This window comes from Solea solea, chromosome 8, assembly GCF_958295425.1.
Source record: "Solea solea chromosome 8, fSolSol10.1, whole genome shotgun sequence".
In the NCBI taxonomy this organism is placed as follows: Eukaryota; Metazoa; Chordata; class Actinopteri; order Pleuronectiformes; family Soleidae; genus Solea; species Solea solea.
Genome location: NC_081141.1, coordinates 8,756,759 through 8,779,939, shown reverse-complemented (window position 1 = coordinate 8,779,939; position 23,181 = coordinate 8,756,759). Strand labels below are relative to the sequence as shown.

At 40.3% G+C, this 23,181-nt stretch overlaps 1 protein-coding gene across 2 annotated transcripts in view; it reads right to left on the bottom strand.

The window, feature by feature from the left end:
- Nucleotides 1-5,814: 5,814 nt before the first annotated feature.
- Nucleotides 5,815-23,181, bottom strand: part of prdm6 (PR domain containing 6) — a 64,181-nt gene continuing 46,814 nt past the window's right edge. The window contains exons 8-9 of one of the 2 annotated variants that reach the window (XM_058636493.1): nt 12,487-12,673; nt 5,815-6,477 (exon numbers count right to left, since the gene is read on the bottom strand). In XM_058636493.1, coding sequence (XP_058492476.1) covers nt 12,493-12,673 — 181 coding nt within the window. In that variant the 3' untranslated portion in view covers nt 5,815-6,477; nt 12,487-12,492. The remainder of the gene's footprint in view (nt 6,478-12,486; nt 12,674-23,181) is intronic. The other variant, XM_058636492.1, reaches the window with a different exon arrangement.

Sequence of the window (23,181 nt, the reverse complement as noted above, 5' to 3'; positions counted from 1 at the left end):
AGAGGTGCAGTGTGAGGTCGCCCACAAGACAGATGACACATGTTATCACATGTACGACGACATGTTAACACACACAGATGTGGCTGTGGCTCTTGGTGCTGATGGTGAACAGATGTTTTCCCCGACTCATCCATCTACTGTGAGGAGGAAGAAGACGATGACGATAACAAAGGTCACTCAGCCTGGTTCTTGGTTTCATTCCTCTTCAGCGATGACTAATGACGTATATGACATGTTTATCACAGTTTTAACAACTAACTCAATATTATGCCATTTTTAAGTGAGGTAAGACAAGGCCCTTCTTCTTTTACAAGAAGAGAAGCACATTTCAACAGCAAAGCAATTCAAGGTGCTTTACAGGAAATATAAGTCATGACTAAGTGTCAAAATGACAATGGATTCAAACGTCTTTCACACACATTTACAGTCATGCATCAACATGCATGACTAGCAGAGCTGGGAATTGAACCCACAACCATCCAGATGAAAGACGACTCACTCTACCACTGAGCAACCTTCACAGGACTATTACTATATTTTAACATTTTCATAATATTGTAACAGAAGAAAAACTGTCAAAAGTAGGTGTATTGAGTTTTAACATAATTAACATAATTGAATGAACATAATCAAGGTGGAGGATTTATTTGCATTTACACAACTGGTGTATTTTTTCTTCTTTTTTATGGCAGTCTGACTCTGTAATGTTGCTTTAGTTATTTCTTAAACAGTTTCTTCTACATCCAGAAATAAGTTCAAGTTAAAAAAACATATTCAATTGCTTTTAAATAAAATATGTATTTTTTGTTCTGTTCAGTTATTCTTAAATGCTGCTGTGTACTATTCTACATTAACTATTGTATTCACTGAAATATTTACTATAATCAAGACTCAAGTAGACTCAAGTAAAGTGAGTCACTTATGTTCCGTCCTGCTCTAAGTTGTTTTTATCAACTGTGACAACAACAAGGCAAAAGTAATGTTGAAAATGTACACAAGGGGATTTAACCCATTCATCTCAGTCAAGTTCCAGGAAAATCTGTGTATGCGTGTGTGTGTGTGTGTGTGTGTGTGTGTGTGTGTGTGTGGGGGGGGGGGGGTTCATGGATATTAAGCAGGCGAAAGGTCATACTTTCAAAACCAATTAGATGCAAAGCTTTTTAGTTTTTCTAATTTTAATTGGAAACACATTGAAGTTAAAAGTGGGAAAGTCTCACTGTGAGAAAATCTGTGTGTGACGTGTGTGTGTGTGTGTGTGTGTGTGTGTTTGAGACAGTATACACATATATATCATTTATATACATTTGTTGTGTCAGCAGTTTTATTTCTCTCAATTGAAACTACCACTACCTACATAATCTCTGTAAAACAAACAAAATAACAAGAAATAGACATATGACATTTGGTTTGTTTGGATTCTGGATTCTTGTTCCCACGATTACAAAAAAAACAATTGATTGATGTCTGAAAACTCTGACCGTGTTTGTTTTGGTGAATTTGCTGAATCCTCACAGGAATAATCGCTGAAATCAGACTAAGTGGAACGTCCAGTTTTTGTTTGCAGACTGACAGAGAGGAGGTCATGGCTGTGTGTGTGTGTGTGTGTGTGTGTGTATTGCACATTATTAGCAGTAAGTAGAAGCAGCTGTTAAACCTCCTGTGCGGCAGTTTGTAAAGAAACTGTGATCAAACTTATTTGAGATCTCGTCTCAATGAATCACTGTCGGATCCTTTAACCTTAAAGGGAAGATGATAATTATTTACATGCATGTTCTGTGACTTTCAAGTGTGTCACACCTACAAATATGTTTGTCTAAGTGTTTAATTGCTTTAAATGATCCTTTTATTGTAGCCTTGGAATGGAAGGACCTTACTTTGCTATATCGAGGCCAAGTGTTTCTGCAGCAGCCAGAAACAGCTTCAGTTCGCATGTTTATTATTATTATTATTATTATTATTATTATTATTAAGTCAACAATGGTGAACACCTTATTTATAAACCAACAGCGATTAAAGAGTCAATGGCAGAGAGAGTGGAGGCACTGGGAAAAAAGAGTGTATGTGAAGGCCACCGAAGTTCCCTGAATTGCTTGGGAGAGGGAGGTGTATGAATCTTCTGTTTGTTGCAATATGCAGTCTCACCATTAGATGTCACTAATTCTTTCACACTGGACTCTCCATGAACAGACCAGACACCTGCTGCCCCCTGCTGTCAAGGTCCGTTTCCATTGAACATTGAAAAGCAATTTCTTTGTGCAAAGAATCACACAGACCCAAACACATGGGCATCAGTTGACCATGAAATGTGCGTACGTTTGTACCAAGACTCAATGTTTTCTTCTAAATGTGAATCTAAAGAGTACAGTGGGTATGTGTGCCAACCTTGGGTGAGGAGGACAGGGCGAGTCAGAAGCTTACATAGTAAGCTCTGGCTGTAGCCACAGACGAGCATTTACTCACAATACTCACGTGAGTAAGTGTGTGGGATTGGCACCAGCGACCCCTCATCAGTGAATGAATGAATGAATATAACAGTTCATCAGAACAACACAAAAATGAGAGTGTCACAGATAAGAATCAAAAGTTGGTTTCAACTTTATTTCCTAAGGAACAAGTTTTTTGGTTTTTGAGCTCATGTTGTCATTCATTTTTTAAGAGGGTGTGGGGGATGGGTGGGGGGGGGGGGTAAATCATGCAAACAAGACTGAGTAAAAGTGGCTTCATACACATTTCTGTCTGACATGACGTGACCATAGTTTTCCATCAGCTTCAGTCTTATCACAGAGGAACTGATTATCATCATCATTGTCATGATCAGGAGCAGGATTCAGTCTCTGTGCAGCCAATCACAGGTTTGGTTGATTGAGAAGAACTATGGTGCGATCACACCAACAGCAAAGTCATGTTTCATGTTTGGCTTCACAAGTTTTCTTCTGGAAAAAAGGAGATTCTGGTTCTGTCCCACGTGGTGAGTTTGAGACTCAGAACTCACATGTGTTATTTACAGTTTTTCACATTTATAAACCACAATGAATGTGTTAATCTCTTGTGTTTATGACTGTTTCAGTCAGGGACAGCCTTTAACTGACAAATGAATATAACGACTAAAGAAAACGAGTCACAACTTCAAGCAGACGCCTCATTTTCACATAGTTTTGTGCCCCTAAAGCACAGACTCTGCCCTGCATTGGTCAGCATGCAGAAGAGCTGGACACAGATGCCACTGCAGCCATGGGAACATATTTAGTTGTGCGGCTGACTGATGGTCGAAGCACATTGTTTTACACCTCCTATGATTTCAGTCATCTTATAAGATCACACTGTGTGACATAGATCTATAAACTTGAGTACTAAATCAAGTGTGATGTATGTAGACTGTACAATTATGACACTCACTGAATTGTAGGCTATGATGCAAGTTAGTGTACAGAGGATAAATCACGGTAGCTGCTTGTGGCAGCACACACATACACACAACTGATGCCCCGTTTATATTGTACAATTGGGAAAAAATGACCAGCAAGAAAGAATTGTGGTGATTTGTTTTGTCGTGATCCTCGGTTGAACTGTGAGAGATCCTAGTTGTGTTTTTACATACTTGAGGTAAAAAGAACAAAAAGACAAAAAGAACTGAGGAGGCACAGCGTTCTGTAGCTCACTGAAGACTTGTTACAGAACTATGTGGAAATGAGGCGTTAGACAGAGGATTACTTATGTTCAGATTTGTTTTTTATTCTTCAGTAAATTGCAGGAGAACTGTGTTTCTGTTAGAGTTCACCATCTGATCCTGACAGACGTAAACAGAACATTGATTTGCTTTGGTTCATATTTACATTTATTAGTTCACCTCACTTTCTTCCCGAGCCTTCATATAAAAATCCCATCATTTGTATTTTTCTATATACAGCATTGGATCAATGTGCATATTTGAAGAAAAAAGAAAAAAGAAAGATGTTTGACTTGTAGCATCACAAACATCTGTCAGAGACAGAAGCACGAGGTTCATCACTTATTATCATGTCACACGATCAATAAACAAAGCGTTTCATTTTCAATAATGAAAAACGTATGATTTAATTCTTCGTTTGGAGAAATCGAAAAGTTTGATGATCAGACAAACTCAAGCAATACACAGACATGTAGCATCAAAGCTGGAGAAAGTGCTGAACACTTAGTAATAATAACATGTAACAGTAATAACATGGTTAGCTCGATTAGCTCAAGTGATGCAGCGAATCATGTCTGTTTCTCTGTAAACTGCTGAGAAAATGACTGGAGCTGATGATCCACTGCCTCATTAGTGAGTTTAAATGTGTTCATAATCCCTTAAATCTTCACTTCAGACACAAACTTACCAAAGAGACTGAGCTAATCCTGTTGTCATAGTCACATAAACAAAGAGGCTGATAAGTCACAGATTAAACATGATTAAAGATGTCTGTGTGACGACCTTTGGTAAAACGTTTGCTTCAGACTGAACATTTCCATCCAGCCGGTCCAACACTGTTTCTGTTACTTTTTGGGAAGAGAAGTTACAGATTATTGTCATTATTAAAGCTATTTGGTGTTCATGTGATAACTGTGCTTTTCCCCATGTTCATCTTTAATACAAAGTGTCTCCTAATGTCACATGGCTATTTACACATCTAAGAAATTGCTTGTGAATGGATTCAAACTGCGTAGAAAATATACTCTATAATACAACATTTAACATGAGCGTTATGAGCAAAGCATCTGGCCTTTGTGAAACTCACAAACAAAATCAATACATGAGAACATGTTTTCAATGCCAGGACAAAACAAAACACAAACTTAAACTAAGCACATGTTCAACATATTTAACCAGTTTCTTTATGATGAATCCTGCCAAGAACCACTTCACACCACACTGGATGGATTGTTTTACTCTTGGGATGCAAGGAAAAAGATCACATTCTTTTTTTTCATTAAAGCAACATTTTTCCACTATTTTGTGAACTTTGAATCTTGACTGGTAATTGATGGAGCTTGTTTACCACAGACTGACAGGTCTGAGTGATATCACAGCCTGTGGGGGCTACAGTAGTTTGTGATTAAACAGTAGTTTAATCACAAACAAGGCAGTTATCAATGGAATGAGTATAGTTCACAGGATAAATAAGATAAAACAGACATTGCTCATTGTGTCCTTGGCAGAAGTGTTTGCTGCACTGAGTGCTCTTCTAGTTTCTATAAGAAATCACATCCCTTTGTCTTTTTCCAAATATGCAAAAAGCTGCAAAAATTAAATAATCAACATTTTTACACAAAAGTGCCTGAAGCCTGATATGAGTGAGGAGATAAATATAATGTATGTGTCTTTTTGTGTAGTGATGTAGTGATGTAAACCGTGAGTGTGGTTGCTGTGCAGGTACAGGTGCATTCTCAGTGTGTTCACTTTGGTGGTGGCCTCCTTTGGCATCGCGGCTGCAAAAACAAAATAAGAAACTGGGACGTAAAGCTACGGACAGACTGACAGTCTGACAGACTTTTTGGTATTTCATTGTTTTGTCCCAGTTTCAACAAAGACTTTTCTTTGGAGGAAGAACTGATGTCATTCCAAAAGGTCTCCAATAAATATCCATGTTCAATAATGTGAATGTAAAGCTCTGTTTCCTGCTGGAAATAAAAGTATCTTTGGTTTAGTTTGAATCTCTCCAGCAGAGTGAAAACAGCTTCAACCTTGCTCCTCTCAAGAATCAGTCAATCATTCAGTCAGTGAAGTCAAGAAGCTGGAAACAGTTAGAAAACGTCCACACTAAACCACATGAATGTGAAGAATCTGAGAGAAGGAGAAGTTGTCCTCGATATCTTTGTCCACGATAAAACACAGGCTGGTGTTTACATGTTTCTGTTCTTGGGATCGTTGTCCACGCTGACACTTAGGCTTCATCCACACTACTATGTTTTCATTCAGCTCCACGTAATCTGCATCCATACTAATGTCAAACAGGTGATGTTCACTGGACATTCTCTTGCTGGTGTTTGTTCAGTTTAAGCAAGAACAATTCACAGGAAACAACAATGGTAAAAAGAAAGACACTCAATGGTAGAGTGAAAGTGAGACTAGTGTGACTAAGTGTCATCACAGCTGATAGGAAGGAAAGGAAGAGTCCAGGTAAGTGCAACATTGTTTTTCAGGTCTCCTTTTCTGCCCATCCAGACTAAAAATGACTTTCAAACTTTTTTAAACCTCTGTGGGCTGTGAAATGTTGGGTAGTGTGGAAGGCAGGTGTATTCAGAGCATAGTTTGTGTGGATGTAGTCTCAGTTGTCTAAGCATGGACAAAGTTCTGTTTTCAGGTGGAGCTGCTTTAACGTGGACGTGTCTCTGTGGGTTTTCAGTTAATCCACCTCGATGGACTCGCTGCTTTCATTCACTGGTTTACACTCGTTGGGAAGTCGCTGATGACGGCTGAGCTGAGTGGCCTGTGTGAAGCTGCGGTCACAACGCTCACACCTGACACACACAAACAGAAACACACAAAAGATACACACAGATCATTATTAAGGGAAGTCTGCATGCAGAGGTTCAGTAAATAAATGAACAAATTATTTAAAAAAAATGCGACCTCTGACCTTTCCAATCAGTTGATAAAATCCTGCCTTGAACAAATAAATTGTGCGTTCACATTGCATACAAAGCAATTGTTTTGTCACGTTTGCTTGCACAACTGTGATCACTGGATCATCACAACCTAGCGTTGCTAACAAAAGACATGTTCTGGATTGAACAGATATGGAATGCACTTTGCTCCTTAGTTTTTAACAATCATAGCAAAACTATGACAGAAAAATTAGTCCACTAATGAAGATTGTGCGATTTGTATGAGGGAAAATAAAATCCTCCTGCTGTCAGGCCGTCTCCATTTGTCTCTCATTCATTACAATACAGCAGAAAATGTGCACTTCTAATTGGTCGTCGTGTGGCGAGATGTAAAGGTAAAGTTATATCTATTTTTAACCTCATATAAATACTATTGTAAAAGAGTAAAACTGCATGTTTTACTCAACTGTGAAAGTGAAAGTGTGTCATGTGTGTAGTGTTAATGTAGCCTACATAAAGTGCAGTACATCACGTACTCTTCCTTATTTTCCTATCACTATATTCAGAAGCTTTTTTGTAACATCATATTAAAGTTTAAATATGTAAACTCAACTGAATGAAGCAACAGCCGTTGCAAAATTCCTGCCTGCTTGCATCTTGCCAGTGGCTTGTATGTAATCGAATAAAAAAAACAAACTGTGGTGTGATGAATGTACTATAACACTGTGAGAAATACTTGGACACACACACACACACACACACGTACTTGTCTGTACACGCTAATGTCCAGTGACAGTGTAAAGAGCGTGTGTGTAGTCCAGCAGAGCAGAAAACTGTAATTGTTTCTCTGATCTTTAAAATGGGACCAACACATTACACAGGGAGGTGGGGGTTGGCGCGGTATTCAAAGAGAAAGCTGTGTATTGGACTCAACAGCCATGAAACAAGACTAACATGGTGTTAGATTGATGGTTGTGTGTGTGTGTGTGTGTGTGTGTGTTAAAGAAGAGACGCATTCTCTTCAGTGTTTTTCTCCATATCGACCCAACAGTGCAGCAAGAGGAAACTCTTTGTATCATAAACACATGATGAACAAAAAGTGATGAGTTTATAACATTTTTTTACTAAATAAGAGACTGCACTGACACCTGGGCAAGCCACAATCTAAAAGTGTTTGAAAAAGGAAATAAAGTAAAACATGTAACCATGGTAACAATGTCATGTGTTGTGTTTCCTCCGTGTGTAGCGTTGGTTTACGGTGGATTTGTGACATCAACCATGACTCACTGGAGCAAAACTATGAAAAAAGAGTTAATCATCTCTCTTAATGGGTTTTTGTCGTTAGTGACGTTAACATGAGCTGCACAAAGACATTTACTCCTGATCTATCATCTGTATCATCTGTACAGTCCATCTCTTCCATCACATGTCTGATTGTAATGAATATTATGAGGACCTCCAATTTATTTAACTGTCTATGTGTGTGTGTGTGTGTGTGTGTGTGTGTGTGTGTGTGTTAAAGAAGAGACGCATTCTCTTCAGTGTTTTTCTCCATATCGACCCAACAGTGCAGCAAGAGGAAACTCTTTGTATCATAAACACATGATGAACAAAAAGTGATGAGTTTATAACATTTTTTTACTAAATAAGAGACTGCACTGACACCTGGGCAAGCCACAATCTAAAAGTGTTTGAAAAAGGAAATAAAGTAAAACATGTAACCATGGTAACAATGTCATGTGTTGTGTTTCCTCCGTGTGTAGCGTTGGTTTACGGTGGATTTGTGACATCAACCATGACTCACTGGAGCAAAACTATGAAAAAAGAGTTAATCATCTCTCTTAATGGGTTTTTGTCGTTAGTGACGTTAACATGAGCTGCACAAAGACATTTACTCCTGATCTATCATCTGTATCATCTGTACAGTCCATCTCTTCCATCACATGTCTGATTGTAATGAATATTATGAGGACCTCCGATTTATTTAACTGTCTATGTGTGTGTGTGTGTGAAGCATCATGTAAACAGTAGAGTTAAATCTGGACTGCATTTTTCTCATTTTGTAAATGTTCTTACAGAAGGAAAAGAAACCAGACGCTGTGTTGTGCTGCTCTGCCCTAAAGATGGACGCTTCGTGTAAATCTACAAAACGACAACAGCTGGCAACATCAAAGCTCCTCTAAAGCTGCTCTGTCGCTGCCACTTTTCCACCACACCGGACACAGGGACGCTTCTCCTGCACAACAAAGAGCAGAGCTGAAACAAATGGCTGCATCTTGGGACTACTGATGAGCTGTCACTGACTTTAATCACTTTTCTGTCAAGGATCAGTGAAATCTGAGCTCACCTCTTATCTTTGTCTCTTTTGTACAACGATAAGTAGACAAGTTCACATTGTGTTCAGTCACAGGTTGATAGAAAGTAAACGAGTGATGGGAGGATGGGAGCGGAGGGAGAGACTGACACAGAATCAGAGAAGTGAAGACAATGTGGAAATGTCTGAAACCTGTATCCTCTTGAAAGTCCACTGATGCTTGATTACAACATCAGTGAATATTTTCTTGAAGGATGAATGGCTTCAATCACAAGTTCCAGGTCTTTTTCAAAGACAGCATAATGTCTATTATGTAAATGTTGGCCCCACTTGGAGTCACACAGGCCATAAAGCAGGCGAGGCTATAGGCCAGGGCTATAATGTGATTGACAGTTAGATGCCACGCCTGCTGACCTATTGACCCTCACACTGTCTGTCAGCTCGACCCTTCACTTCTTCCCAGTTCCACCTTCTCATCCAAATAGGATAAATAACTGTAAACATGGTGTTGAACTACTTAAACACCACACAACTGCATATATTATATTATATATCATATTTTTTAATGACCAATACACAAATACACATAAATTGGTCTTGCTCTGGACACAATGTTACCTGCTTTGGTTACACCTCCCACTGATCTATATGATCACACTGATCAACATGAATGCACTGAAAATCCAATTAAAAAAGGAAAAGAAAAAGTCACCAGGAGATGTTGAATCTCTTGTGCTCACAGAAACCTTCAGTCATCAGGAGGATTTTTAAAGTTGTGATGGCATGAATGATTTCAAGACTGAACAGAAAACAGAGACACAACAGAAGAGCAGGGAAAATCAGCAGTGGCACTTTGACAGGCTCCAGCGTGTATCAGTGCTGAAAAGCTGCCGACCACACAGATTTCCTGCCTCGTCTCCTCAGTGGGAAAATAAAGTTGAGCATTTTCCTCCTGACAAAGTGACAGTGGCAGCTTTAATCTATCCACCACGCCGTCCAAAAGGAGATAACTCCCCAAGGCCATCGATTTGCTAAAGATTTCTGACGAGCGTCCATGATTGTCTTTGTCCCACTCTGCCTCCACGGAGACTCTGAAGTGCTGATTTGGAAGATTTGGGGGTTTCCTGCGATTGCTTATTAAGAATGCTGATTTGCTTTTGTCATTTCACTTTTTACACCATGACCTCTTGTTCCTCCGCTCTCTTCCTCTGCTTCCTTTTCTCTCTCATTCTTCTCACCCTTTTACTCTCTACGTCAATGATGAGTTCAGATTCCTCTGATTGCTTATTAAGAGTGTTAATTTGTTGTCACCTGCCGTCCCCTGACGTGTGTCCTCCATTTGTCCCACAGCTCAAATCACACATTTTGCTTCCTGCACTTTCTTTGCTGTCTCTTACTCTCTGCACTTCTCTGTTCCGGACACTGACCTCTTTGTCCACTGGGACCGTCCTCATTGTCCCTCACAGCTGACAAGATGACAGCAGTGTCCACAAACCTCTAATTGCAGTGGTGCTCGTCATCTAATTATATCAGTCCTCATGGAGAAAAGAAAATGGAAATGAGATTCATTAGCGTGCTGCTAACTGCTATCATCGAGTTTCATCCACAGAGATTTGAACACATCGACAAGGCAGGATTTTATCACCTGATTGGAAAGGTCAGAGGTCACAGCCGGTCTGTCAGGAGAAGGAACAAAATGTTCCCATTTCCTCAGCAGATCATGAATCATGGAAAAACCCATCAGAAAGAAATAAGGGGACAAAGTAAAGTCTGTATTTTTTATCAACAATGAAAAGTGAATACATTAAGAAAACATGCGTTAGATAAAGTGAAAGAAGTGTCCATCATCTGAAATGTAAACTGAATGATGGTCATGTTTTTCTTAATCTTCTTTTTTTCACGCTTAATCTTCTTTTACTTTTACTATTACTATTTTACTGTTCATTTAACTTTTCAACTTTTCTTCATTATATAACTTTATTTTATTTACCTTTTCTTAATTTTTGTGTATTTCTTTGTTTCCTTTTCATTTAGCTGTTCTTTGTTTTACTTCTTTGTTGTACTTTCATTCGTCTAAGTGGACATTGGTTGGAGCTCACCCGTGTGTGTGAGGGGTCATGCACTATTTTGCATTTATAATACAGTAAATGCACAATCATGCAATCTTTTTCTGATTTAGTCTGGATCTCAGTGAATCTTTTGTACCATGCTTCTAACTAATCAACTTATTACTATATTATATTAAAACTCTTTACATCTACAACGTTAAACATTTAAACAGGAGTCTTAATGCTGTCATTTGAGATGTTGGAGACTAATCTGTGGTTTGGCTGAATGTGTTGTACTGAACTAACAACAATTATTATATTATAATAATTATTTAGGAGCTTTTCTCTGCTAATATGTGGCAACATTGTAAGTGAGTGAGGGATCCTTTGCACCTTTGAGTCAGTTATGAGTCAGAGAGTCAGAGTCCATCATTACTATTGATCCAGAGGTTAAGAGACATCTTTATGTCTACTGCAGTTAGAGAAAATACACCATCAGAGACTCAACAGTTGCTGCAGGTCTGTTTTTATCCAATCAGTGAGGGGATCTGAGTTGTTCACCAGGTTTAATTAGTACAGTATATGTAGTTACAGCAGGTGATGAAAGCAGTTCTGGGATCATTGGTGTGGACTCTACATTTCTCTATTCTACAAATCTAAATATTTATAGAATCAGATAACTAATTAAAATAGGGTGAAATTAACTTATTGGAGAAAATGAACACTTGAACACACCTTAGTGTGATAATAACTGCCTAAAATAACAATTAATATTTAACATTTCGGTGTAGCATTTAATATTTAGATTTAACGATTAAATATATCTATAAGTTAACAAATATTGGTCTAAATGTGGAAAAAGTTAACGTTCAAAAATGAACAACCCTGTGTTAAACACAGTTTGAAGCTGTATATTATTTTCAGCTTGAGTCGCTTTACAAACAGCACCTCATATAATCCAAGTAAGTCAACCAGACAACTTACTGAGTCCGAGTATACAGAGGAGAGAATCTATTTATTGGTCAGGCACGTCTGACTGTGCCTCCGTAGGTGGCGCTGTATCTCTCCATAAGCTAGTGCATATTGAGTCAGTTTCCTGTTGACCTTTACCTCACAGAAAGACAAAGATGAGATGGATCGTGCTGTGTGTTCTGTATGTTCTGTACCTGCTGTACATGTTCATCATGACACTAATTAGCTCCAGCATGGCTGTTATGGTTGCTGTGTTGATGACCAGTGAGGAAATGTTGGTGCATGCACAGAACGCCAAGTCCAACTCCAGTCTGATGAAGCATATACATGCAGGAGTGATTGGACTATGATGTGCATTATCCAGGTACGGTAGTTGAGACGAGCTCAATTTTGACTAACATGTTTACAGGATATGAAAACCGAATTATTGTCTTGCTAAAATTGGACTTGAGTGCACTGAGTGATAGTAGAGTCTGCTGTCTGGGGGTGTTGTTAGCTGAGGCCAGTCTGCAACCTACAGGAAGCTGCAGAGAGTCAGGTGGGTCGGATGGAACGTGGCAGGTGGATCAGGTGGGTGGGGGTACTCACTGTTACTTACTTGAACGGCTTCTCTCCGGTGTGCGTGCGGATGTGGTTGTTGAGAGTTGTGGCGCCAGCAAACGCTCGACCGCAGTATCCACATTTGAAGGGTCGGTCACTGGAGTGCGTCACCACATGGTTCCTCAACTCTGACGGCTGAGAGAATGACTGGGAACAGTGGCCACACTGGTACGGTCTGAAAGAGAGACAGGTGAGACAGGTGTTTGTGATACTGCTGTGTTTGTTCTCTTACATAATTATATTCTAATACTTTACTCCCTTCTTTGTGTAGCTGTTTATTACTTTGTAATATTTCATTGACATATTTTATGCTTGTTTACACGTCTCTTTACATTACATTACATTACATTACATGTCATTTAGCAGACGCTTTTATCCAAAGCGACTTACAATAAGTGCATTTCAACATTTGGGTACAAACAAGAGCTAGAAGTAAGTAAGTGCTCTAAGTAAGCCAAACTATAAACTGCTAGTCAAAATGCGATATGAATTAATTAATTTTTTTTTTTTTTTTGTCCTCTTAGTCGAGGTAGAGTCGAAAGAGATGTGTCATGTTTGAAAATAAACAGTCACTATATTATTTATTCCTGCAGCTTTCTGGCTGCTGAACACAGACAATGGTCTTTTTTCTTTTTTCTTTTTCACCTGTCCAGCAACTTGTGCATGCAGTGTAATTGACTGAGGGGTAGATGAGGAGTGGCTTTCGGAGTCCAAAAACTCTTTTGACTCCGAAACCAACTTCCCAAACCCCCTGAGTCAAGGGGAAGGATGGGAAGACAGAAGAAAGAAATAGAGAGAGAGAGAGAGAGGGAGAAGCTCCAAAGACAGTTGGACGAGACAAAATAAGACGATGACAACAACATCAACAATAATAACATTAGCAACCACATAAAAAGGTAACCTAGCCTACAACAGCTCAGCTGAATAATTTTAAAGTCATTTAGTATGTAGCAGACTTTGTTTACATGTGTTTGTGTGTGTGTGTGTGTGTGCGTGCGTGTGTGTGTAGGGGTTGTCACTAGATGTGGTTACATATTAGAGTGGGGGATTGTGCGTGTTAGTGTGTGTGTGTGCGCGTGTGCGTGTGTGTGTGTGTGTGTGTGTGTGTGTAGGGATTGTCACTAGATGTGGTTATTAGAGTGGGGGATTGTGTCAATGTCTGGTCCGTTCTCAGCATCCAGGACCCAGATGAACAGAGCATCGAGCAGTCCCACAGGGGACAGACCTGTGACAGCCATGTGCTCAACACGTGGAAGACCAGGAGGTATGATAGAAATGATAGCACCACCGACAGTGGCCTAACCACAGGCGCAAGTCCAGAGGCCATGTCGTCCCCCCACACAGAGTGAGAGTGATCAAATCTTTCCAGCAGCCAATAATGCCACAGCTGCCCTGACCCAGACGGTCAACCCTAACCCAACCCAACCGAGGAGCAAGCAACAGGAACCTGGGAGGACACCCCTGTATTTTATTGATCACACATTAAGAACAACAAAGTCCAGATTTAAGTGTCAACAACCCTGTTCTGAAAGACAAGGTGTTTTACAATAAAGAGTGTCCAGCCTGTACTGTCTCAGTCAGAAACAATGAAACATAACACAACTTCACTTCATTGTTGATTATGTTGCATAAGGAATGCATTTTCTCCCAGATTCTATTTGTTGTTAACAAACCACATCAGTGACCTATTGAATATTTGAGGCCTAGTTCTTACCAGGAGTTTGATGACGGCGTTGTAACAAAGTGTTCAAGAAATGGTTGAGACCAAACATCTTATGGTTCATTGGGCTTTTATTGTGTTATGAGGACATTCCAATGTTTTTACATGAAGAGTCAGATGACTGCCACACAGGACATGCTGACGCGTTTCAGCCAAACAGCAGATCATTCTGGAAAACCAGGATCTTTCTATTGCCCAAAACAGGTGTTTTTGTGCCTGCATTCAACCACATTTTATCATCAGGAAATGGTTATCATCAATTACATTTCCACAAGATGTACTGATGTACTCTTAGTCTGTAGATATGCAAATAAGTAACGTAATTGAGAAATTGAATCGTCCGTCAAATGTGCTTGAAATATTCACATTTACAACACATTTTTATTTATACTGTATATACATATTTACCTCTATAGGCTCTATAGTCTGATTTGTTACTGTAAATAAACTGGACAAACAACCACATGCAAACACAGACTGATAGAGATGAATGCAGACAGTCACTACACACACACATGCAAGTACATGCAGGCGCGCACACACACACACACACACACACAGAACTGGGGGAGTCGGACCCTGCTCTGGTAACCATGGCAACGTGACCCTCATCAACAATGCAGACCTAGACCATGACTGGATCATCTATCATTGAACATGAGTGTGTGTTTGCTTGTATTTTTTTTTTTTTACCTCTTTAGGACCTTTTCTGGCATAAACACTGACCTTGTCAGGACCAGTAGTCCTCATGGAGACCAAAACCTGGTCCTAATGAAGCAGAACATCATTTCTGAGTAACTGGGTAAGTTTAGGGTTAAATATTTGAATTGTGATTAGGTTAAGGTCAGGGTTGGGCATTAACTAGTTATGGTTAAGGTTAGGGAAAAATGCTTTGTTTATGTTGTAAATGAATGGAAGTCAATGCAGTGTCCTTGGGAGAATAGCTGCGCAAACCTGAGCGTGTGTGAGTGAGCGGGTGTGTGATGTGTGTGTGAGACACAGAGAGAGAGAGAGAGAGAGGGAGAGAGAGTGTGATCTAATCTATGTGTTTATTGAGTCTGTGTGAACATTATCAGCTGATTGTGTTTTTAACTGTTCTGCTTGTTTCTTCTTCTGCTTTTATGACATTAACTGATACAATAATTAACTAATAACATTAAATTATTATTCAATGAACAATAACTAACTACAAATGAACTATATCAAGCTTAGTTACATACACTTAGTTAATATACATGTATAATGCAATCTGGCACCAAAGTGCACAGAGAATATTAGAAATTTCACATCACGACTCATGAGAGTTCTTGATCCACTGCTGCCTCCATCAGTAGGTTCAAATGTGTGTGTGTGTGTGTTTTGACTTGACCTACGAGGCAGCAGTAGACCAGCAGGTGCAGCAGTGGAGGCTGATTTTCTGTGAGTGGTTTGTAAAGCAACACAAACATCGGTCACAAAAAACGTTGTCTAACTGTGAGATAAAGCATAAATTTAAACAGCTGTTGATTTTGTATGTGAGCCTTTGTTCATAGCTAAAATGAGTTGTTCTTTCTCTCCCCTTTGTGTGTGGTAGCCACACACAAAATCATTAACTATCCCTTTAAACTGTGATTTCAGAAGCTCTGCTCACTTTATTGTATTATATAAAATGAGCCGTGCGTATTCCCCTCTGTGACATATACAGTACATGTCTGCACTCTGTATTACTGTGGTGGGTGTGTTTGTTACAAACACTTGTTTCCTGCTTGCGCTCAGAAAATAAAGCGGTGCTTGTTGTGATAGTAATAAGACAAAACTGTGACATCAGTAGCTTACAAACCGGTAAACACCCCAGAACAAGAATAAAACAAATATACCAACATGGTCGCAGCTCCAATAAATCAAACACACACACACACACACACACAGAGAGGAAAGTAATAAGAGTAAAATAGTGTAATATAAAATCGAAAAATTCTCACTTGCAGTTTTTCACATAAAAGGCGTCTCGCCGTGGGGGTGGGTTCATTTATCAGCCTGCTGGTCTATAAGTTCACGCCTCAGTGGGCCACACCACTATTTATTAGGTGGGTTTTCTATGAAGAGCTGCATTGATTGTGAATAGTTTAAGTTGATGAATGGGTGGATATTATTTATTAAGGCAGCAGGCCGCGAGATTAATGCCCAGTTATTGTTTATTACAGTGGAGGGGGGCAGGTGTGGGGGGCATAAACACCTCCGTCTCTCTCACACACACACGCACACAAACATGCAAATACATTTTTATGCACTCATAATAAATCTGCAAATGTTTGCACACAAGCAAACATGCGTATGAATCACCATACACACGAGATTTCACTATTCTGACTTCACTGGAGTTGAAAATGAACTTCAGCATCACAGTGACGACCTCAGTCACTGACACACAAAACCAACACACAACAATTTAATTCCCAATTATACTTGATTTCTGTTTTTTTCATCCATTAGACTGCAAAACGGGACAACCCGTGGCCAAGTGGAAAGGGAACTTGGCTTGTAACCGGAGGGTCAGCGGTTTAAGTTCCCATCAGGTCAAAAGGGCTGGGCTATCCCCGAGCAAGGTGGTGAAGTGGCAGAATATGAATGAGTGAGAGTGAGAGTGAGTGAGTAAAGCTGCTGTAGGTTGATTGTTGACTCTCATCCACAGGTCGTTACATGTGTTGAAGTCCCACGTTTCTCTCATCAGAGGAGAACAGACTCGTGACTCGAGGAGGCTCCACCCTTACTGACATGAGATCATAGCATTTATTGTCAGACTGGTTTTTAGACTCCTTCACCCTTTCTTTACCTTCGCAGGCAGTTTTTGCTTGTGCTGGAGTAGTGATCATTCCTATGAATGTGCTTGTTTGCAGAGTTACTGTAGAATAGCAGCCAATAGAAACACAGCTTCTCTCTCAACTGTCATGTGATTGGTTAAAGACATTTCTCCAAATACAGAAACAGAGACTAGAGGAGAAACTAGATTTTACTGAAAGGGTCATTATAAATACGGTCATATCACCCTGAGCACACCCCATCTCTTCTTATAGCTGGTGGCAAAGGGCCCATTGCAGCCACTGGGGTTCAATTTCACCCATGGTCCTGTGCTGGTGACCTGTCCAGGGTGTACCCCTCCTTTCGCCCTGTGTCACCTGGGATTTACTCGACCCACGACCCTCATGTCAAGGATAAAGTGTTAGACAATGGATGGATGGTAATCATAAAGTTATTATCCACAGTTTATCCTGCCTACCTTGATGACAGGCTTAGGTAAGACTTTACTTTGGGGGCTCAGATTTCCACACTGGGAACACTGAGACTCTCAGACTCTCAGACAGAGGAACATTCATTCATTCATCTTCTACCACTTTATCATCCACATGAGGGTCGCGGGGGGCACTGGTGCCAATCCCAGCTGACATAGGACAAAAGGCAGGGTTCAAACCGAACAGGTCGCCAGTCCATCAAAAGACAACATAGACAAACAACCATCCACTCTCACACTAGTCACATTTGAGTCATTTCTATATGTGATAGTTTTAGTCCAGTTTTAGTAATAAGATTGCTGTTGGGCAGATCTCCATATTTATCTCCATATTTCAACTTTTCAACATTTTTTCATGAATTGATGCCTGCTTTATCATACAAGAGTGTCACACATAAATTGTGAAAATGTAATTTCCTCCACCCGGATCTCGCTGCTTCCCGGGGCCGCGGACATATGCACTCGCTGCGGCTTCTCCCACCCGCCAGCTGCCCCCCTCACCGGGGGTTGCCGTCAATCGAAGCGGACTGTCCTCAGTGCACCCAACCACATCATGTCACCAGGGCGGGGAGCGAGGGGTCGGCGGAGATATCGCAACCCACCTGACCCGTCTTGAAACACGGACCAAGGACATTTTAGGTATTAATTTACAGATTACGCGCACAATAAGCACAAATGTCTGACAAACCACCCACTAACATTTACGTCCAACTCACACACATCTCGTCACGTTTTCGTCATCAAACATCCATGTTCATATCGTCACCGTCTGGTTATCGTCATGAAAAAAAGGGGCGTCAACGAAATAATTTCATCATCGTCGTCGTTGATGAAAACAACACTGCTATGAATGTGGTTACCTTTCAGCACATGTGGTAACAACAGCAGTCAGTGTCACTGTGTTGCTGAGTCTGCACCTTTAACACATGAGCTGATGAGAGAGTGTGTGTATGATCCAGGTATTACCCATGTTGTGAGGACCTACATCTGTAATTAATGTAAGTCAAAGTAGTGTCCACTGAAGTCATGGAAAACAGGCCATGTATGTGTGTGTGTGTGTGTAGTTGTTCCCTCTTTAGAACCTTTTCTGGCATAAATATTGACCATGTCAGGACGAGCAGTCGTCATGGAGAAAAAAACCTTATTTCTGAGGAACTGGTTCAGTTTGGGCTAATGCACATAATGCTTTAGGCTGTCCAAATGAATGGAGGTCAATGCCGTGCCCTATAACTGCACAAACCTGTGAGTGTGTTTGTGCAGTGGTGCAGTGTGAAGTGGTCTGATTGACCTGTATGTAGTTGGTGTAATCCATACGCATTTATATCTACACTGTGAGGACAAGTCCTCATATGAAGACATGATTCCCCCGAGACTAGCAGCTATAAATCACTGCTGCTGCCTTGTCAATACACAATCAATTGCACTGTTAACACACGCACACACACACACACACACACACATATATACACACCGTATGTGAGCAAACATTAACACATTCAAAGCAACACACACGTAAACTCTTTATACAAACACAGTGAACTTCTCTCTGATCATCAACAAACATCTTGCTCTCTCCCTCTGATTATATTGATCAACCTATTACAGCAGAAAGCTCACATAATGTCCTCTCATTGAACACAAACTGACCAACAGCAAATATCACGTCAGCACACAGAGAGCAGGTGGAACACAGTGGATTATGGGTAGTGTAGTTCACTCAGCAATTAAGTCTTAATTAATGAGATTGCCCTCCCCCACCACACACATACGTTTGAAGTGAGGACACATAGACATAATGCATTCTCTGGCCACTTACCAAACCTTTAACTATAACAACTAAATGCCTAACCCTAATCCTTAAGGCTGTGCTATACTTCCGCACACATGTCGTGTTTGTCCAAGTGGGCTTCGCATTGTGCGTTGCATATCACCGACGTCTGCAATATGCGACGCACAATACTACAGGTCAGGTCAGGGTCCTGTAGTACTCACTGGGTGGTGTACAAGTCTGGACGCAGGGAATAGGACGCATTCCTACCAAAGAAGAAAAGACAATGCTAACAATGCTACAAATTAAAAGGATCGTTTTAATTTAATGGCTGAAATGCAGGTAAACTGACACAAATTCAACAATAACGGCACTATGTGCATCCCAAGTGCCGAGAACTGAAAAATGAAATGAAGCAGCAGTAGTACAGCAACTCCTCTGTGCCCACAAGCTAAACATGTAGATTTTCTCTGGGGACTTTGGTGCAGGAGAATGATCGGTTTATTAAAAGACACAAACTTCAGTTCCAGTAAAGTCTGTCTAGTGTGGAGATAAAGTGCTAGTCACATCATGGCAAACATAGCATCATTTTGTTGTGTCTAAATTCTATTTTTCGTGTTTAGTGAGAGCCAGCCAGTGCAATTGTATGTGCAGGGCGTGGATTGCACAGTCAGTGCTGACTAAGTGTCTGTGCCTCATACAACCAGTTTTAACAACAAAAAAAACAAAAACAAATCATCCCTTTTTAAATCCACCTGTATGCAAAAACAACATCATGTTTTCATTATAGCAGCAAACATAGACTTTGAGAGAATTTCTACAAGACCGTCCATCACAGTGAAGGATCATTATTGGTTCCTCCTGCAGCCGCTCGCTGACTAACAGAGAGAAAGGTCATTTTTCAACACATCTGCGTGTCCAGCAGGGACAAGACATACACACACACACACACACACACACACACAGGTGTGTGCAGCTATTCTTCTTAGGACACTGCATTGACTTCCACTCATTTGGACAGTCTAAGCAAAGCTTAACCAGACACCACTAAATGTCTAACCCTAATATTAACCTAACCACAATTCAAATCTCAGTCCTAAACTTAACCACTACCTCAGAATGAGGTTCTGCATAATTAGGAGCAGGTTTTGGTCTCCATTAGGACTACTGGTCCTGACAAGCTCGTTGTTTCTGCCAGAAATAAAATAAATACATCCGTGTTCGAGGTACAGTACATGTAATAACATCAGTTTTCTCGGCTCGCTAACGGTACAGCATGAACATGGTTGTGGTGCCTTTAAATGTCAATTATGTCAAATGTTCAATATGTTGATTGTCATTGTCAAATGTGAACCTTGAACAAATGAATCGTTTATTACTGGTGACAGTATTTCAGTAACAAGCTGAACTTTCTTTCATTCTGCAATCGGCATGATTTTAAGAGAGACTTTGTGATCTGAGACGCGTGTAAAAAGCAAAATATTCCACTGTGAAATTGTGTGAACAGGATTAAAGTTACAACCCTCATTTTTGTATATTTTCACTTCTTTGATTTATTTTATGATTTAATCTAGTCATGCATATTATGAGTGATCAATTATGGTCTTAATTAAATGCCTCATAGCTGTTTGTAGTAGATGGTGCAGTGGTTAGCAGTGTTGCCTCACAACAACAAGGTTCTTGGTTCAAATCCTGGTCCTTTTTGTGTGGGTTTACTATGCTGCTTACGTATTAAAGGAGACATATTATACCTTATTTCCCAAGTTAAAATAGTTCTCTGGTGTCCTAATGAACATGTCAGTGACATGCTTTGGTCAAAATACCATAAGGATGAAGCACCATAGCAGTTCAATAACCCTGCTAAACCCGCCCCTTTCAGAACGCTCGGTTTTGTGCATGGTCCCTTTATATGCAAATGAGACCCAGGCAAACACACACCCACTTCTTCCAGGGGGTTTCTGATTTGTCCTCTTTACTGCGCTCACTCGCTCAGCTGCTGTTCCCTCTGCTCCATTCCTCTCCCCCTCCCTCAACTAGTTCTCTGACAATATCAACATGGCAGCGTGTGCGGAAAACAGCGAGAGTGCCCAACTGTAAATCAGTTAAAAACACTTAGGGACAGCACTGCTGATCGCCAGCTGCATAAACTGCCGCTGTATGTGACTGTATCAGACTGAGTCTGTGCTCCGGTCATGGAGGACGTACTGAACAAATATGTTTAATTAGGACGTGTCAGAATGGTCAGTTATGAGCTCTTTTTGACCTTTTCTTAAAAATGTGTGTGTTTGTACGTCGGTGAAATACGGTCGCTGACTAAATACGGCGACCGCTGGCCACAGTCTGATGTGAAGTGGTGCGAACACACAAACACACGTTTGCTGACTTTATCCGGCACATTAGCTTCATATATAAAATCCTCTGAGGCTGGAAGTTTGTGTAAAACACTGTGCTCCACTGTGCAGCCACCAACAGCACACTTGTCCCTCTGCATTGACATAATACCGCTCTTCCTCCCTCGCCTGCACTCTCGCAGGGACAAGGTGGAGCTAAGGTGGAGCTCTCGAGGTAAACTTACTGGTGGGGTGGTAACATTCACGGTGAAATGCGCATGCTGCCGTCATAAGCGCAGGGAATTCAACATTGCGTGTTTTATCGCCTATACTTACACTAAGGGGGACCACGAACAAAGGACTGAGTATTCTTTTTCCACACTTTGGCGACTGGTAGGGCCTCCAGAGTCCCAAATATAAGTATTAAAATGGTTAAAAAGTTGATTTTGCATAATATGTCCCCTTTAACATCCTTCAGAATAAATCCATTAACATTAGTCGTGTGAGATTATTGTGGTGTTCACATGTTTTAGAGAGTGGACTGACATCTAATACCTGACGGGACCAAAACAAATGTTATTTACTAAAAACATGACATGTTTAATATTTAAGCCCTCTGATGATGATGATGATGAAGAAGAGGAATCAGCTACAGACTGTGTTATCTGATACAAGTGTGATTGTTTTCATATTTTTCATATTTCTATTTCATAACAACCTAAGCCTCCAGATTGAGATGTGAACGGTCGATTCAAAGTTTTCACCATAAGCACTAATGACTCAGTTAAACAGCGGTGCAGTAAACACATCACTCATAAACCCCGTGGTTATTAATTCAGCTCATTGCTGTGGTTTACACTGTTGTTTTTGTAATATATCAAACCTATAAATGGAAATTCACTCTGTTTATGTTCAGATTGCTTTCCCTGATTCATCACTCACTGCCATCTCAGAACTTAAACAGTATCCTATGTTGCAGCGTCACTTTTAAACCGAACTGAAAGCACTTTGAAGGCCACATTGATGTAAACAAACCGCTCCTCTGATGATGGATTTTGTTGAAATGACACACGAGGAGGGAAAAAATGACATGGAAGAAGAAAAAGTTTAGAAAAAGAAACAGTCAGCAGAAAATAACAGACCTCAAAGAGATGATGCTGGGAGGTGGTGTGTGGAGTTTTTTTTCATGCTGATATAAAAAGACATCACTCTTCAGCTCCAAATGTTCACATCAAGCAAACATCAATAAATATGTATGAGGGGGTGGGGGTGGGTTTGGGGCTTGAGAAATCAAGGAAAGAAAACAAGGAGGTCAACATTGAAAAACCAAAGAGCTAAAGATGGATCCTGCATCTTACAGATCAGGGAGTATTTCAACGAAAAAGAAGATAAAAACATATAACAGGTAATGTTTTATTCAACCACAAACCTCATCACTTCACCTGATCTCTACCACATTAACAGCTGTTCCCTCACTTAGATGTTTGATAATGGCAGTGGAGAGAGAGCTGTTTACTGTCCCCCTCCTGTGGAGTCATGATATACTCACTATCACCTATAAATTCCAGGATATTTAGTTTGGAAAATATCAAATGTT